Below are 18538 nucleotides of genomic sequence, written 5' to 3'. Positions count from 1 at the left end.
CATACAATTGGCTCAAGAGCCAGGAGAACCACAAGAGGACCAATCACAAGAGTGACACGAGGGTGAAGTCTCAAGGTCAAGGGGTCACCGGTCAAGGTTAATTTACTGTTACCTTTAATGGCCCTCTGAACTTTGACTTTATGACAACAAGTAAACAGGAAAGAGAAGGATGTCTACTTCAGCCATTAAAGTACACCTTGTTATGAGCTAATTAACAAGATATTTCTGTAAGAACTACAATGCTACTGTACTACATACAGTATATTCTTAAAATATCCTTATAACTTGTGTCCAATTTGAGGACAGTATTGTCAGTATGGAAGAGAGTAAAAACAATTAAAGCATATGCCTGAAACAGGAAATGACATCATAAGGACTGGACTTACCTCCAGCCATACGGAGCACTCCGTCCAGTGCAGGATGCACCTCTGTGCCCAATTCCACATGAATATTCCCTCCAAGCAGAGGACCCACATCTGAGGATGGGGACATTGCATTATTATGTATCAGGGTTGGGGTCAATTACATTTCAATTCAGTTAATTCAGGAAGTAAACAGACGTTCAAATTCAAATTCCTCTCATAGAAAAGCAATAGAGAGAAATGTGAATTTCAGTTGACTTCCTCAATTAACTGAATTGAACTGAAATTGACTTCACCTGTTATGTATCTAGGGGACCTGATATGGCCATAGATTCATAGTTTTCTGCAACAGACAATAGACTGAACAGAGACAATAAGGACTTACTATCTAGGTCAGAAATGACTGTGTACTTGGCAGTGGCGTATTGTGCTATTAGGTAATCAATTTGCTGTGAAAAGAAGAGCAGAATAAAGTTACAGACACGCAGGACTCTTTTTTTAGTCAGAGATTGTGTTACTCTGTCAGCCTTTCTCTCTCTCTCGTGCACACACACACACACACACACACACACACACACACACACACACACACACACACACACACACACACACACACACACACACGAGGATGTTTAATCTATCCATCTCTTACACACCTACAGTTAACTGTCATTGAAGCTGCCGTAAAAAGGCTGTACCGTTGGCGTCTCATTGGCAAAGGTCTGCAGGTCCTCCAGGTTGCTGCTAACCAGTCTTTTCATGCCTTCCAGCTGGGAGCTCAGGTTCTGGTTAGCTGCATACGCACACAGTACTCCAGCCCTGCAGACAGACAACAAACACAGCCACACAGAACATTAAAAGAGTTATAGGCTATAGACACACTAAGCTAAGAGTGTTTTAAATATTCTAATATTCTAATATTTATGGCTACATTCATACAAATCAAATTGTATTGGTCACATACACATATTTAGCAGATGTTATTGCGGGTGTAGCGAAATGCTTGAGGCAGACCAATTCTGATATTTTTCCACTAATTGGTCTTTGGAACAATCAGATCAGCTCTTTTGCCAATAATTGGGCTGCCTGTGTAAACACATCCGTATGATTTTATTGAAAGAGAATTCATGTCAAGCTTTCATTCACATCTTCTGTCAGTTGTGAATACTACACAGACCTCTAATCAGTTTACAAATACCACAAATAATCACTGGCGTTCAGTTGTTGTTGGGTGGCAGGGTAGCCTAGTGGTTAGAGCATTGGACTAGTAACCGAAAGGTTGCATGTTCAAATCCCCGAGCTGACAAGGTACAAATTCTGTCGTTCTGCCCCTGAGCAGTTAACCACAGTTCCTAGGCCGTCATTGAAAATAAGAATTTGTTCTTAACTGACTTGCCTAGTTAAATAAAGGTAAAATAATAATACTTTGAACTAGTCCATTTAGTACACCCAATCTGTGGCATTCCACTCAAGACCCACACAGCTTCAGAAACACTGTGACCAGCACTGTGAGTGCTGCTTTTTCTTGTCCTGTCATCTCATCTATTGCCTTAATTGCTTGCAATATTTGTATTATTTGTATGTCATTGTGTTGTTTGGATTTAGGTTTCAATGTCCATCTCTCCTTGGCCACATAGCCAACTATTATGCTTTAGAAGTCTGGTTCGCCAAACCAATCTTTGTTTGCCATAGAAACCATCAATTACATTGTAAAACCCACAACATTCTAGAAACAGAATCAACATTCCCCCCACAAACACCTTAACCTTCTGAGAAGACAGGTAGTATTAAGACACTCAATGCATCTGTATGACAATGGCTACTAGTCTGACTCCAACTATCAGTCTGACAAGGACTTGGATTGACTTGGATTCAGATGACCAGTTAGAACAGTCCAGAGAGGTGAAGTTCCAATGGTCAAGACCGATGCCCTGAGGGTTGAGGAGGACCAGGCAGTGGCTACGACCCCTGTTGAACTAAAGCGCATGGTGGGCAAGCACCAGGGCTGGAGCACTCAGAGCTCCAGCCCTGAGAACACCAGAGGGCCTGCCTATGTCCCCCTCAGGTGGTTCCATCATGGGTCACCTGATTGAGAAGCAGGGAGGCAGAACCAGAAGGACTCACTCAGCCAGTTCCCTGAGTGATGTTGAGCATCAAATTCCAAGTTTATCAAGAAAATATCATCCCATACAATATTTGTGAAGACATATGGTGTCTTTTAGTGAGTCTGGTTGTGTGTATTCTCTTTCATTCTGTAGGTTAGAGAGGTTTGGATGTGAAGTGTCTAGAGTCTCCCATAAGAGAGGACCAGATGGTTCCACCCTCCAAGAGAAAGGGAGGACCATGGGTCACCTGTAAGAGGACCAGGGTGTCCAGCCCTTCAAGTAGCCCAGGCTGTTCCAACCAGAGGAACCATCCTGGAAGAAACGGAAGAGTTAGTCTATTTAAAAAAAATCTCTTTTCAATATTGTGTTGTTTTTTAAATCTTGTGTTTTACATTTTTGTGTCCTAGGGTGACTTGAAAGGCTATTAAAATCAAATGTATTGTTATGATTATTAGGTCCATTGAGGACAGTGACAGTGCCATCATCCCAAGGCTCAACTGTAAGAGGACATGGGAATCAGACCTTTGCCCAGGAAGTTCTGAGTCCGAGGGAACCAATCAGAAGAAACAGAGGGTCTGAATAGTGCACTAACTTAACCGATGTCCACCAATCTCAACTGAACTTTCAAGTCAAAGGTCATGTCAGAGGTCAATATCAATAATCTGAGGGCCCATGCCAAACTTCTCAACCTCCTGATGGGGAAGAGGTACTGTCGCTCCTTCTTCACAAATGGTCGCGCGTGTGGACCATTTTAAGTACTTGTAAGATTAGGATACTCTCATCCCGCTCCACTGCAGCACCATCGACTTGTTCCGAAATGGACCTGAGGACTAGACCCATTCTGTATAGACCTGGTCAGATCCATACCCGGTTCGATCTGAGTGAGGGAAGCATCAGATTTTCTTTATTAACCAGAGCTGATAAAGTGCAAGAGGGAGAGAGAGGTTCAGGTGCCACTCTAGGAGGCGGGGGAGGGGCCGTAGCCTACTGGGAGTAGTGACATGGGGAGCAGGCAGGGAGAGACGAGGGACAGCAACCAACCAAGCGGACTTGCGCTGTAGTAGACTAATAGCTGCCATAGCTAGATTATTTATCATCAAATATGATTACGTAGTACCTGTCTTGACTGCAGCAAACCAGGAGACGCTACCTATGATAGCTAACATTAGCTAGCTAGGCTAATTGAGGCTCCAGTGCATTCTCATCCAACGTTAATAAATAACAACAACTCCATCCAGAATATTAAGTAGCAGCCTACCTGTTGACTCTTGTTCGTTGTAGCCTATCCTTCGCCTTTAACTTTTAATTCAGTCAGTTTAATTTCATCTTCCATTGATTAGATATCTCCTAACTTTAGCCACACAAGGAGGCTCTATGACTGAAGGGGATTACTAATAACACAGTACAGCAGAAATGTCCAGTATTTGCAACACCCTTTTGATTCCATTTGTCACTAATGAACTCTACCTCAACTCTGCCTATTTCTACAGCTGGAGAGGACTGTAGTTGCTTTTGCTAGAAGCCAGCCTCGTCGTTTGATGGGGAGACCACGATTGGTTAGGTTTTACCTGTTCTGACCTGTTCAAACTCTGTTTGTGTGTGAGATATTATCTATCCTAACTGCAATTGGTAATAGAACAGTGACTGTGTGTGTGTGTGTGTGTGTATGTGTTCACAGAAACATGTATGGCACAAGCACATAGAGACTTGCAAGATGATGTGATGAAGTCCAGACTGACAGACGGGCTTGATACTGATGTCTCTAAATGGAGGGAGACCTGGCACTCAGCATTAACATTTTACTAGACACAACATTTACTTGTATTGTATTTTTAAATTATTGAATTGAATGGTATTAGTCAATATGTGGAGGGAAAAACCCTGTCTATTCTGCAACAGGGTCAGGGAACTCCTGTTGTATACGGGACACCACTCAGGAAGGTATGACCACTCTGACATGATTGCCAATGTAGCCCCATTACGACCAGACAAAATGCAGGTAGGCACAGTATCTGTATCAGCTGGGAATGACAATGGAAGGTGAACATTGTTATATTAGCAGAACACTCCTTCTATGGTATTATGTAAAAGGTTATGTAAAAAAAGGTACATGGACCTGTTACTACGTTTGAAATATATCAAAATGCTTAGTTTAGAATATCTACATAAATTCAGCAATTGCATTCTTTTCATATTCCTCTGCAGGCTACTGACCTATTCAAAGCTTCCTCCGGAATCTCACCAAACATCTGCCTGTACTTATTGAACTCAACCCGCAGGAGGTTTGCTTGTTGTGATTGAGTTTGGGGAAACCGCTGCAGGCAAGGTTCTGGCAGATTGGTGTGTCTTGGTAGTGGCAAGGACACACCCAAGAAACGCCCACCACACCCCCAAGCCAACTTACGTTTGGCTTCTGTCATGGCCGCCAGCATTTCTTGAGGAGCAAGCCAAAAAATTAGGCCAAATCAGTGGGGTGCAGTTCCCCTTTAATGGAAGCCTTGTATGATAGCATATAGCATGAATGCCAGCAGGTGGCAGTACAAGTGTTCCACAAGCATCATAGGAATAGTGTATAGGGCCTTCAACTGAATACAGTCTAACTGACCAACAGAGACTGCTTATGTTCCCCCTTTCTCTGGGAAAGTGAACTAACTTAATATGAAAAAATGACGACTGAAATGGTTGAATGTGATATGCTGTGGCTCACAACTTGTATATCATATATATATATGATATACTGTATCGTATATCATAGTCAGAGTTGCTGAATACTAACACTAGTTTCTAAAATGGTCAGTTGCTGAATACTAACACTAGTTTCTAAAATAGTCAGAGTTGCTGAATACTAACACTAGTTTCTAAAATAGTCAGAGTTGCTGAATACTAAAACTAGTTTCTAAAATAAATCAGAGTTGCTGAATACTAACAGTAGTTTCTAAAATAAATCAGAGTTGCTGAATACTAACAGTAGTTTCTAAAATAGAGTTGCTGAATACTAACACTAGTTTCTAAAATAGTCAGAGTTGCTGAATACTAACACTAGTTTCTAAAATGGTCAGAGTTGCTGACTACTAACAGTAGTTTCTAAAATAGTCAGAGTTGCTGAATACTAACACTAGTTTCTAAAATGGTCAGAGTTGCTGACTACTAACAGTAGTTTCTAAAATAGTCAGAGTTGCTGAATACTAACACTAGTTTCTAAAATAAATCTGTGACGTAGAAGTCCGTCACTGGCCGCGGGCAGCATTTGGTTCTTTAACGCACACACATATTCATCACTCCTCCTTGCGCCATTATACCATAAGTTAACAATGTGGGTCGACACACAATTTAACTTCTGTCTTGGTGCATGCATTTCACACTTGTCAATGTTCATATTTGAGAGATACACTAATTATTATACTTATCAATGTTGTGGATGAGCGCATTGTTTGTTTGTTCTGTTCCTCTCTCTCCATCTCTGTAGCTTCTGGGTATGCTGGAAAAGGACCCGAGCTAAGGGAATTGGGTTGGCTTTATAGTGCCTGTCCCAAATGGCTCATTAATGCATATGGGCATATTGAAAGATATTGTCAGTAATGATGTAATGTTGTAAATGTTATGTTGTGATATTGTTTAAAACCGTGTTGCAATGTATATCCTTTAGTATGTTTAGTTCATGGAAAATGTAGGTTTGTATTGTTAATTGATTAATTAATTAGGGTTAATTGTTCTGAGGGGAGGGGCTAGCCCTACAAAAGGAGCCTCTCTCCAGTCTCTAAGGGGATTTTTGGATTGAGCTGTGGATGGGGCAGCATTGTTGTTAAGCTGTCCCATAAGGTAGACGTTGATGGCAGTACTGTTGTTTTCTGTTCCGGAATCACTTGTAAATAAACACCTTTGCACAGAAGAACTTTTGCGGTTCCGCCATCTTTTTATTTTTATAGAGGTTAGGTTATCCAGTTTAGCCATCTGGCCTACTCTACGTGACATATGGTGGCAGTGGTGGGATGGCGTACCGCAAATCAGTGAATTCCAACAAGAGAGGTAAAGGAATGCGTACAGGATTGCGTTCTCAGCAACAGCATCAACTGTCAGAAAAGGTACCTGAAGTTGAACCGGGGTGGAATACCATGGAATCGTCTGGTGAAGAAGAGGTCAAGTATGAGAAACTAGGAGCCCGACCGCGGGGCCAAAGACAACCAGAACTGGGTGAGCTGCTGACTGAAGGAGCAGTTGGGGGACCAGAACCACACCCAACCATGGTAACCCTTTTTCAGCAACTTTTCACCTGCCTTGAGAGGAGGGACGAAGACCTCAAGCAGGAGTTACGTGGCCTACGCCAATCTATCCTCACAGCTCCCCACCAGGCGGAACTCGTCAGTGAGAGCCCAAGATTGGGTCTTCCAACACCAGGACGACAAAGGCTCGATGCAGCAGGGACTTCAACTCCACAGCAGGCACCCCAAGCAGTAATGAGGCCAGCACCAGGAGACCAGTCCAGCAGTGTTAACGTCCATCTTCGAGTATTCCTGAGGAAGGAGCCAAAGATGCCCTCATACCAGCAGGGGGAGGACATTGAAAACTACCTGCTGAGGTTTGAGCGCATGGCTAAGACGTGGCAGTGGCCTGAGGTAGAGTGGGCCTGCAGGCTTGTCCCATTGCTCACGGGCAAGGCCTTAGAGGCTTACACAGCAATGGATGAGGGGCTGGCCAATGTCTACAAGGGCTTGAAGGAAGCGCTGCTGGTGAAGTTTGACATCTCACCGGAAACCTACCGTCAACGCTTCAGAGCTGCATCAACGCCATCGGGTGAGTCGCCGACAGAGACGTACCACCGCCTCAAGGGTCTCTACCGACGATGGGTTTGACCGGGGAGAAGACACAGGATGAAATCGGGAGGTCATCATCCTCGAGCAACTTCTACAAGTTCTACCACATGACATTCGAACCTGGGTCCGAGAGCACGAGCCCAAGGACGGGCTTATGGCGGCCAAGCTTGCACTGCAGTATCTTAATGCACGTAAAGGGGGCCCACCACAACCTGCAGCACCCGCTCCAAGGAGTCTCAGAGACACAAGGGACATCAGAAACGCCAGAGATGGTGGAGGTAACTCTGGGGGTTATGTGTCTGGGAGGGAGGTAAGGGATCATGCAGTTCGCTCTGATGGGAGGGGTCTGACCTGTTTTTACTGCCGGCAGCAGGGGCACAAAGCTTCAATGTGTCCGCTACGTAAACCCAAGCTCTCAGGTTACTGTTATGTACCCAGAGAGGGGGATGGTGTTCAGAATAGACAGACTCAGGAAGGGTCATGCTTGGTACCTGTAAAAGTGAATGGTAAAAGTCTTACTGCAATGATTGACACCGGCAGTTCCCTGTCATTGATCAGAAAAGGTAATGTACCTGTTAATGACATTGATTATGGTCATCAGACACTGATCCAATGTGTCCATGGTGACCAGTCACAGCAGCCCACAGCTGAGCTCACAGTTGAGATTCAGGGTCAGAAATACCTCCTCAAAGTTGGGGTAATGGAGAAGCTACCTTTTGAGATGATTTTGGGGAGGGATGTGCCTGTACTCTCTGATCTGTTGGGAAGTGTGGGGGGTCAGCTATATGAGCAGTCGGTTTGCCAGTCTGATGTTCAGATGGCATGTTCAGTTGTCACTCGTGCCCAGGCCAAAGCTGGTTTACAACCTCTGCCTGACTTGTGTGATAGTCTGTGCGAGGGGGGAACCAAAGGGCCCAGAAAGTCACGCCGCCAGCGGCGTCTTGAGAAGTATGTGGGAACCCCTGTACCTGTTGCTGATGTGTCTGGGTTAGAGGTGCAATGGGATGTTCCACAAAATTTTGCTACACTGCAGAAGTCTGACGCAACCTTGAAATGTTTGTTTGACAAGGCCTTAGCTGGGGACAGTCAATCTTTATGTGGGGGGATTTACACAGTAGACAACCACATACTCTACCTTGGGTCAGAGGCAGATAGCAGGAAGTTGGTGGTGCCATCTACCTGTAGACCACTTGTTCTCAACCTTGCACATACAGTTCCATGGGCAGGCCATCTAGGGCAACATAAGACCTATCTTAGGCTAGGCTCCCGTTTCTTTTGGCCCTCCATGTATACTGATGTACAAAAATACTGCAAATCATGCCCCACGTGCCAGAAAACCAGTGCTGTCCGTAGGTCTGAACGGGCTCCTCTATGTTCACTGCCAGTTATCTCTACCCCATTCAAGAGAATTGCAATGGACATTGTTGGACCCTTGGAGAAGAGTAGTGCAGGTTACAAGTATATATTGGTGATCTGTGACTATGCCACCTGGTTCCCAGAAGCCTTCCCACTCCATTCCATAACCACTCCAAAGATAATCAGTGCTCTTGTTCAGCTCTTCTCTCGTGTAGGAATCCCAGATGAAATCCTGACGGACCAAGGGACAAACTTCACCTCGCGACTGATGGTTCAACTCCACCGACAGCTGGGCATTAAAGGCTTGAGGACTACTCCCTACCATCCCCAAACGGATGGGCTCGTAGAGAGATTCAATCAAACACTCAAGAACATGCTGAGGAGGTTTGTGGCTGACACTGGTAAAGACTGGGATAAGTGGTTACCCTTTCTGCTTTTTGCTTACAGGGAGGTGCCTCAGGCATCGACAGGTTTCTCGCCATTCGAACTCCTCTATGGATGGCCAGTGCAAGGACCACTGGACCTGCTGAAGAAGTGCTGGGAAGATTCCCCAGTAGCTACCTCAGGACAGGGGATTGTCCAGTATGTCCTCCAGATGCGAGACAGGGTGGAACGGTACCGAGAGGAAGCTAGAGCAAACCTTCAGCAAGCCCAGAAGGCCCAGAAGAGAGGCTATGACCAGCACGCTCGCCACAGAGAGTTTGAGCCAGGACAGAAAGTCCTGCTCCTCCTTCCCTCGTCTACCAGCAAGGACCGTACCTAATCGGGAGGAAGATGGGCCCAGTGACCTACGAGGTGCTGCACCCGGACAAGGGTAAGAAGAAGCAAACCTACCATGTGAACCTTCTCAAGGCCTGGGAGGAGAAAGAGGAACTCCAAAGGAAAGTCCTTTCTTGTCCGCAGAGTAGAAGAGGATGAGTCGGAGGGAGTCACAGAGGCATGGAAAGAACGAGCAGAAGTCATACTGGCTCACCTGGAAGAAGACAAGCAAGATGAGCTGAAGCAGCTGTTTGGCTGAGACCAGGAAGAACCAAAGTCCTGGAACACGTCATTCGTTTGAAACCTGGCCAGAACCCTGTCCGCCAGCATCCTTACCGTGTGCCTGAGAGGCTGGTGGTAGCCCTCAAGGAAGAGGTCCACACCATGATAGAGATGGATGTTGTCGAGCCATCTTCAAGTGAATGGAGCAGCCCTATTGTCATTGTCCCAAAGAAGGATGGCTCTTTGCGCGTCTGCATGGACTTCCGTAAGGTGAATGCCATCTCCCAGTTTGATGCCTATCCCATGCCCCGCATTGACGACTTACTGGAGAGAATAGGTAGAGCTCATTACATCACCACATTGGATCTCTGCAAAGGGTACTGGCAGGTGCCCCTGGATGAACAATCCAAGGCCTACACTGCATTCCAGACGCCAATGGGCCTGTTCCAGTTCAAGGTCATGCCGTTTGGCCTTCATGGGGCCCCTGCGACTTTCCAGAGGCTGATGGACAAGGTCCTCCAGGACTGTGACGATTACTGTGCTGCTTACTTGGACGACGTGGTGATCTACAGCCACTCCTGGGAGGAGCACATACAGCATCTTAGCAGCGTCCTGGGGAAGATCCATGAAGCAGGCCTCAAAATCAGAGTTGCTGAATAGTAACACTAGTTTCTACAATAGTCAGAGTGGTTGAATACTAACACTAGTTTCTACAATAGTCAGAGTTGTAGAATACTAACACTAGTTTCTAAAATAAATCAGAGTTGCTGACTACTAACAGTAGTTTCTAAAATAGAGTTGTTGAATACTAACACTAGTTTCTACAATAGTCAGAGTTGCAGAATACTAACACTAGTTTCTAAAATAAGTTGCTAGGTACTGTATTGAGAGGGGGGCTAATAAGTAAAGGACTTGAGAAAAGATAATGGAAGTCTCTCTCTATGCAGGTTGGACTCCACAACCTATGTGCTTTTGGGCAAAATGTTAACATAGTTTTTTTCTTCTTCCAAAAGGCATTCTATTCCCTATATAGCCTATTGCAGAGTAGAGCATAGGGTGCCATTGCGCACGCATGATCAAAGTGCATTACACAAACAATATTGTACTGTATCTCATCTGTAGAAATTGCTAAATGTTTTCTAATAAATAGCAAACAGTTAAATAAACAGACATTCTGACACATTTCTATGTGAGTCTGTTTTCCTATGGGTTTTGAATGTTTGATCTATTGAGAAGAATCAGTGCATATTGTAAAATTTGGAGTGTGAGCTTCATGTCTGTGTTAGGACATTGAGATATTTTGAGTCACTCATTGGTGTGTACTGTACAGTGTGTGTGTGTGTGTGTGAACATTGTGCACTGAACAAAAATATAAACGCAACATGTAAAGTGTTGGTCCCATGTTTCATGAGCTGAAATAAAAGATCCCACACATTTTCCATATGCACAAAAAGCGTATTTCTCTCAAATGTTGTGCACAAATGTGTTTACATCCCTGTTAGTGAGCATTTCTCCTTTGACAAAATAATCCATCCAACAGGTGTGGTATATCAGAAAGCTGATTAAACAGCATGATCATTACACAGGTGCACCTTGTGCTGGGGACAATAAAGGCCAGTTTTGTCACAAAACACAATTCCACAGATGTCTCAAGTTTTGAGGGAGCACGCAACTGGCATGCTGACTGCAGGGATGTCCACCAGAGCTGTTGAAAGAGAATTGATTGTTAATTTCTCTACCATAAGCCACCTCCAAAGTCATTTTATAGAATTTGGCAGCACGTCCAAATGACTATTGGCTAACTTAGGTTGTATGGACATTATGCTACTGTACTAGGGCAAGGCAGTAGGCATGGAGGCATGCGGATCAACGGAGAATCAAAATGGCTACCAGATGACAAAAGCCTCTTGTGCAATTCTCTCTCGTTCCTTCCCTCATTCTCTCACTGTAATTTCCCCTCTCACGTTATTTTCTCTCTCTTTCTGTCTGTCTCCCCAATTCATTCTAACTCTCTCGCTCTCTTTCTCTCTCCAGCTCTCTGTCAGCGTTGTCCAGCAAGGTCAGCGGAATCTCTACCGATGAACAAAGGGGCTTTGAAGATGGCAGCAAGTGAATTCCCAACTCCTTGTGAGTGAGTGTGGAAGAGAATGGACCCTGATCTAGTGCCTAGATTATAATCTGAAACTGTAGCTCTCACCAGAGCAGGGAAACTGACAATAGACTACAGAGTGTGCTACACCATTCAACGAGTAAACAAAACAAATATTTCAGTCGGAATGAGAAAAACGGAAACTCATCTTGAGATAGTTAGCTATATGCTAACTAAAAATATGCTGTGTAAAATGAATGCCTACAAGAGGAACAAAGTCAATGAGACATGAAAATATGACCACAGGAAACAAGTTATGATAACTGTGAAAACAAACAGTGTTAGCCTATAGAAATTAATATAGGCCAGTACTCTGTGCAGTGTAGCATTACACGGTCTAGTGGCTCCATGGCTTTGCATGGCCTAACAATGGCCTGTATTCAGCTGTGTTGTGCTAGGACGGGACAGTGCTTTCTCAGTCCTCTCTTTATCTCTCTCCAGTCTCTAGAGACCCCATTCCCTATTCTCTGTGAATGACAGGGGTGGTCAAAACTCAGGATATGAAGCCCTATCCTCCAGCTAATTGAGCCAAACAAGATACTGACGAATAGCTGATCAACTGAATCAGGTGTATTGAAGCAAGGCTGGAGCAAAAGCCTGCATACCCAGATAGTTCTCCGGGAGTAGGGTTGGCCATTGTTACTCTACATGTAGGACTTCTTAACAGGAACTGACCCATAGTCTCACAAACTGGTCTAAAAGATGTAGCACAGAGTAAGAAGCACTACGGAGTAAGATGCACCACGGAGTAAGACGTAGCACGGAGTAAGATGCAGCACGGAGTAAGATGTAGCATGGAGTAAGATGCAGCACGGAGTAAGACGTAGCACGGCGTAAGATGCAGCACGGAATAAGATGCAGCACGGAGTAAGATGCAGCACGGAGTAAGATGTAGCACGGAGTAAGATGCAGCACGGAGTAAGATGCAGCACGGAGTAAGATGTAGCACGGAGTAAGATGCAGCACGGAGTAAGATGCAGCACGGAGTAAGATGCAGCACGGAGTAAGATGCAGCACGGAGTAAGAAGCAGCACGGAGTAAGATGTAGCACGGAGTAAGATGTAGCCTTTTCATATTGTGCTCAGAGGTTAGAGTACCCACTAATTATAGGCCATAAAATAACAGCTGTGTAATGCAATACAAGTTAGATTGAAATCAATAGGTCTTGGTTTTGTTGCGGATGTGATGTCTGGTATTTTGAAGCCGGATGACATGTATAATAAATATCCAATAAAGTATTCTCCTTCTTTAATGTCACATTTACTGATATGACCTTAAGTCGAAAGGGTCAAACAAACAGCAAAACAGTGTAGCACCATGCTTTGTGTGAATACTGAACAATTCCATGAGTGTTTGGTCTAAAATGATGTGTAATATGAATGGATACTACTGGTTTAGAGAGACACACAGCCTGCCCTACATACCACAGAACTGGGCTGAGCACTTAGGCTAAGGAAAGGAAGTGACTGCTATCATCTTTCAAAATGATTTAATCTTTAATGTCATTATCCATTTTGTTTTCATTAAAATACACTTTACTGTATGAAGGACCTGTATAAAGTGGTGCTATACTTCATGAGCTAGTAAACTATCTACTAGGCAAGAGGTTTTATGATTAATGGAGATGAATAAAATTACATTGTGAATGGCACAGTATGTCATTATTATCACTACAGACAACTATATATAAAGGCAACAAGCACACACACACTACAAATTATATCAGGGGCCGGCAACAGGCGGCCCGCGGACTATAACAGTCCCGCAAGTGACTTTTCTGGGCCCCTCAATGTTTTTAGCAACAAAATAAACTAATTTTGATCACCAGGAATTCAGTTAAAAATGTGTTTAATTCAGGAAATCTGTTCCCAAGTATTTCCACAAATGAAAAAAAGAGATATGTGATCATGTCTCAATGTAATCAAGGTGTGAAATTATGGTTATTTTCAAATACATTCTCTTTTTGGGCTTAGTTGTGGTCAATTTGTAGTGTACACCCACCCGTACATGTTACGGCTCTTGGCGAAAGGAGTGGACCAAAGCGCAGCGTGGAAAGTGTTCATGATTTTTTTTTTTTTTTAAACACTCAAACAAAATAACCAAAGTGAAAATGAAAGCACACAGTTCTGTCAGGTACAGACACTAAACAGAAAACAAGATCCCACAAAACCCACTCAGAGACAGATAGACAGCTGCCTCTGATTGGGAACCACACACACACACACACGGCCAAAAACAAAGAAATATAAAACATAGATTTTCCCCCCCGAGTCACACCCTGACCTAACCAAACATAGAGAATAATGAGGCTCTCTAATGTCCGGTGCGTGACAGAACATCCGTTACGATATAAATCGGTCCGTAGCTGTATCTAGTTGCCTACCCCTGAATTATATCAACTATTTTCATTTACAAAACATATTATTATGTTATTCATATTATTCTTTACTTTTGAGCACATTACTTTAGAATTCCATTTTCAAAAATAACAAAAGGTCACACTCAAAACCTGAGCGCAGCTCAGCAACATCTCCTATAAAGAATTAATCAGCTAGTGAATACATAATTCAGTGTTATGGTAGCTAAAAAGCTTTCACACTGCAACATGCAATTTAGCCTCCTAGTGTCGTGTCATGTAAGGACACATTGTCAGTTCAGAGCACCTAACATAAAGTAAAGTACACAGTAACATAGGTGTGTGTGTGTGTGTGTGCAGTGCACCTACAGGAGGCATCACATTCCTTACCCTACAAGGACCCTGGGTAGTCATACGGTATAATGGAAGACAATGGGTGTTTCAGGCCTTGATATATAGTCTTAGACTGCAAGACTGACACCAATGTTAGTATCCATGACTCCATACCAAGTATCCTTGGTGGTTGGTTGCTCAAGGTTGTATAAGAGTTGTATCAACTCCTGTCCTAATTAGGAATCCACTATTGCATATTGGTACCATCATAATGCATTACTTAGCAGACTTGTCATAAGCACCTATGGTTCCCTAATACTGTCTTACTATCATAGTGAAAAGGGGCTTTAGTGTGGACATGGGGTGACCAGACTATTTACTTAGTCCTTATTAGGTTATTATCCCCAGCTTAACAAAGCTAATTTTGTGCAGACATACAATAGCAGCTGCTGGTTTAGCTTGGTCATGTGTCTTCTCTATCGGTAAGTCTAATGGACAGCACACAAGCAAAAGTAAAGTAAAGACTTCTTGAAACAATGGTGTTAACACTGCCGACACCACATGTTCCAATAGGGTTAACACTACCAATACCACATGTTACAATGGGGCTTCTCAACAAAACTGAAACCACATGTTACAATAAGGTTAACACTGCCGACACCACATGTTCCAATAGGGTTAACACTACCAATACCACATGTTACAATGGGGCTACTTAACACAACTGAAACCACACGTTACAATAAGGTTAACACTGCCGACACCACATATTACAATAGGGTTAACACTACTGACACCACATGTTACAATGGGGTTATTCAACACCACACGTTACAATAAGGTTAACATTACTAACACAACATGTTACAATGGGGTATAACACTAGAGGTCTCCCGATTAATCGGAATGGCCGATTAATTAGGGCCGATTTCAAGTTTTCATAACAATCGGAAATCGGTATTTTTGAGCAACATTTTTTTATATATTTTTTTACACCTTTATTTAGCTAGGCAAGTCAGTTAAGAACACATACTTATTTTCAATGACGGTGTCACGCCCTGGTCTTAGTATTTTGTGTTTTCTTTATTTATTTGGTCAGGCCAGGGTGTGACATGGGTTTATTTTGTGGTGTGTATTTGTATTGGGGTTTTAGTGGGTATTGAGATTGTGGCTTAGTAGGGTTGACTAGAAAAGTCTATGGTTGCCTGAGGCGGTTCTCAATCAGAGGCAGGTGATTATCCTAGTCTCTGATTGGCAACCATATTTAGGCAGCCATATTCTTTGAGTGTTTCGTGGGTGATTGTTCCTGTCTCTGTGTTTATTGTCACCAGATAGGCTGTATAGGTTTTCACGTTCCGGTTCTTGTTTTTTGTTTTGTCGTGTTTATTCGTTTATTAAACATGTATCTAAATTACCACGCTGCATTTTGGTCTGACTCTCCTTTGACGGAAGAAAACCGTAACAGAATCACCCACCACAACAGGACCAAGCAGCGTGGTGACAGGCAGCGGCAGCAGGAGAAACACAGTTTGGAGTATACGACTTGGAAGGAAATAGACAGGTGGGCGGTCGACCCAGGGAGAGTGCCGGAGCCCGCCTGGGATTCGCTGGAGCAGTGCGAAGAGGGTTATAGAAGAATGGAGACGAAGAGACAAGCACGGCGGTGCAGAAGGAAGCCCGAGAGTCAGCCCCAAAAATGTCTTGGGGGGGGGGGGGGCTCAGGGAGAGTGTGGCAGAGTCAGGGTTCAGACCTGAGCCAACTCCCCCTGTTTATCGTGAGGAGCAGCGATCACAGGACTTCTGGACTTGGGAGGAGATATTGGACGGAAAAGGACCCTGGGCACAGCCTGGAGAATATCGCCGCCCCAAAGAAGAACTGGAGGTGGCGAAAGCGGAGAGGCGCTGGTATGAAGAGGCAGCACGGCGACGCGGATGGAAGCCCGAGAGTCAGCCCCATAAATTTATTGGGGGGGGCTCAGGGAGAGTGTGGCAGAGTCAGGGTTCAGACCTGAGCCAACTCCCCCTGTTTATCGTGAGGAGCCAAGGAGGAGACCAGAACCAGAGCCGGTGTTGGAGGTGAGTGAAGCAGAGACTGTGAAGGAGTTAATGGGGAAAGTGGAGGAGAGAGTTATGAGGGAGTTGCTAGGTTGGTGCTTTAGGTACGATATTCGCCCGACGGAGCGTGTCGGGGATTTGATGGCACCTGGGTCAGCGCTCCATACTCGTCCTGAGGTGCGTGTTAGTCGGCTGGTGAAGATTGTGCCAGCCTCACGCACTAGGCCTCCTGTGCACCTCCCTAGCCTTGCACGTCCTATGCCAGCCCTGCTCTCAGGCTCTCCAGTACACCTTCACGGTCCGGTCCATCCTGTGCCACCTTCACACACCAGTCCTCCGGTGGCAGCTCCCCGCACCAGGCTTCCTGTGCGTGTCCTCGGCCCAGTACCACCAGTGCCAGCACCATGCACCAGGCCTTCAGTGCGCCTCGCCTGTTCAGCGCTGCCAGAGCCTTCCTCCTCTTCAGCGCAGCCAGAGCTGCCAGTCTGCATGGAGCAGCCAGAGCTGCCAGTCTGCATGGAGCAGCCAGAGCTGCCAGTCTGCATGGAGCAGCCAGAGCTGCCAGTCTGCATGGAGCAGCCAGAGCTGCCAGTCTGCAGGGAGCAGCCAGTCTGCATGGAGCAGCCAGAGCTGCCAGTCTGCATGGAGCAGCCGGAGCTGCCAGTCTGCATCGAGCAGCTGGAGCAGCCAGTCTGCATGGAGCAGCCAGAGCTGCCAGTCTGCATGGAGCTGCCGGAGATGTCAGTCTGCATGGAGCAGCCAGAGCAGCTAGAGCCACCAGTCAGCCAGGATCTGCCAGTCAGCCATGATCTTCCAGATCTGCCAGTCAGCCATGATCTTCCAGATCCGCTAGTCAGCCAGGATCTTCCAGATCCGCCAGTCAGCCAGGATCCGCCAGTCAGCCAGGATATTCCAGATCCGCCAGTCAGCCATGATCTTCCAGAACCGCCAGTCAGCCAGGATCTGCCAGAACCACCAGCTAGCCAGGATCTGCCAGAGCCAACTACCTGCCTGAGCTTCTTCTCAGTGCTGGGCTTCTTCTCAGTGCTGGGCTTCCTCTCAGTACTGAGCTTCCCCTCAGTCCCGAGATTCCCCTCAGTCCCGAGCTTCCCCTCAGTCCCGAGCGGCCCCTCAGTCCCGAGCGGCCCATCAGTCCAGTGGGGTCCTTGGTGAGGTTTACTAGGACAAGGTCGGCGGCGAGGGTCGCCAATCAAAGGACGCGTTACAGGGGGACTAAGACTTGGTTGGAGTGGGGTCCACGTCCCGAGCCGCCACCGTGGACAGACGCCCACCCGGACCCTCCCCTATGGGTTTAGGTGTGCGGCCAGGAGTCCGCACCTTGGGGGGGAAATTCTGTCACGCCCTGGTCTTAGTATTTTAGTATTTTGGTCTATGGTTGCCTGAGGCGGTTCTCAATCAGAGGCAGGTGATTATCGTTATCTCTGATTGGGAACCATATTTAGGCAGCCATATTCTTTGAGTGTTTCGTGGGTGATTGTTTCTGTCTCTGTGTTTATTGTCACCAGATAGGCTGTATAGGTTTTCACGTTCCGTTTCTTGTTTTGTCGTGTTTATTCGTTTATTAAACATGTATCTAAATTACCACGCTGCATTTTGGTCTGACTCTCCTTCGACGGAAGAAAACCGTAACAGACGGCCTAGGAACGTTCTGCCTTCAGGGGCAGAACGACAGAGTTTTACCTTGTCAGCTCGGGGGATCCAATCTTGCAACCTTACAGTTAACTAGTCCAACGCTCTAACAACCTGATTACATTGCACTCCATGAGGAGCCTGTCTGTTACGCGAATGCAGTAAGCCAAGGTAAGTTGCTAGCTAGCATTAAACTTATCTTATAAAAAACAATCAATCAACGACTGTTGTTGCTCCAATGTGTACTTAACCATAAACATCAAGGACTTTCTTAAAATCAATACACAAGTATATAATTTTAAACCTGCATATTTAGCTAAAAGAAATCCAAGTTAGCAGGCAATATTAACCAGGTGAAATTGTGTCACTTCTCTTGCGTT

General features: G+C 45.2%; 1 protein-coding gene across 10 annotated transcripts in view; it reads right to left on the bottom strand.

Annotated features, from left to right (window-relative positions):
* Nucleotides 1-18538, bottom strand: part of LOC112221064 (prominin-1-A) — a 113521-nt gene that overhangs the window by 32240 nt on the left and 62743 nt on the right. For all 10 annotated transcript variants that reach the window (XM_024383145.2, XM_024383153.2, XM_024383150.2 and 7 more), the window contains 3 exons: nucleotides 1061-1181; nucleotides 748-811; nucleotides 387-476 (listed from right to left, as the gene is read on the bottom strand). In XM_024383145.2, the coding sequence (XP_024238913.1) occupies nucleotides 387-476; nucleotides 748-811; nucleotides 1061-1181 (275 nt within the window). The remainder of the gene's footprint in view (nucleotides 1-386; nucleotides 477-747; nucleotides 812-1060; nucleotides 1182-18538) is intronic.

Source organism: Oncorhynchus tshawytscha, linkage group LG21, assembly GCF_018296145.1.
Source record: "Oncorhynchus tshawytscha isolate Ot180627B linkage group LG21, Otsh_v2.0, whole genome shotgun sequence".
Lineage (NCBI taxonomy): Eukaryota > Metazoa > Chordata > Actinopteri > Salmoniformes > Salmonidae > Oncorhynchus > Oncorhynchus tshawytscha.
The sequence above is the reverse complement of the archived record's forward strand: the minus strand, read 5'-3'. Positions and strand labels throughout refer to the sequence as shown.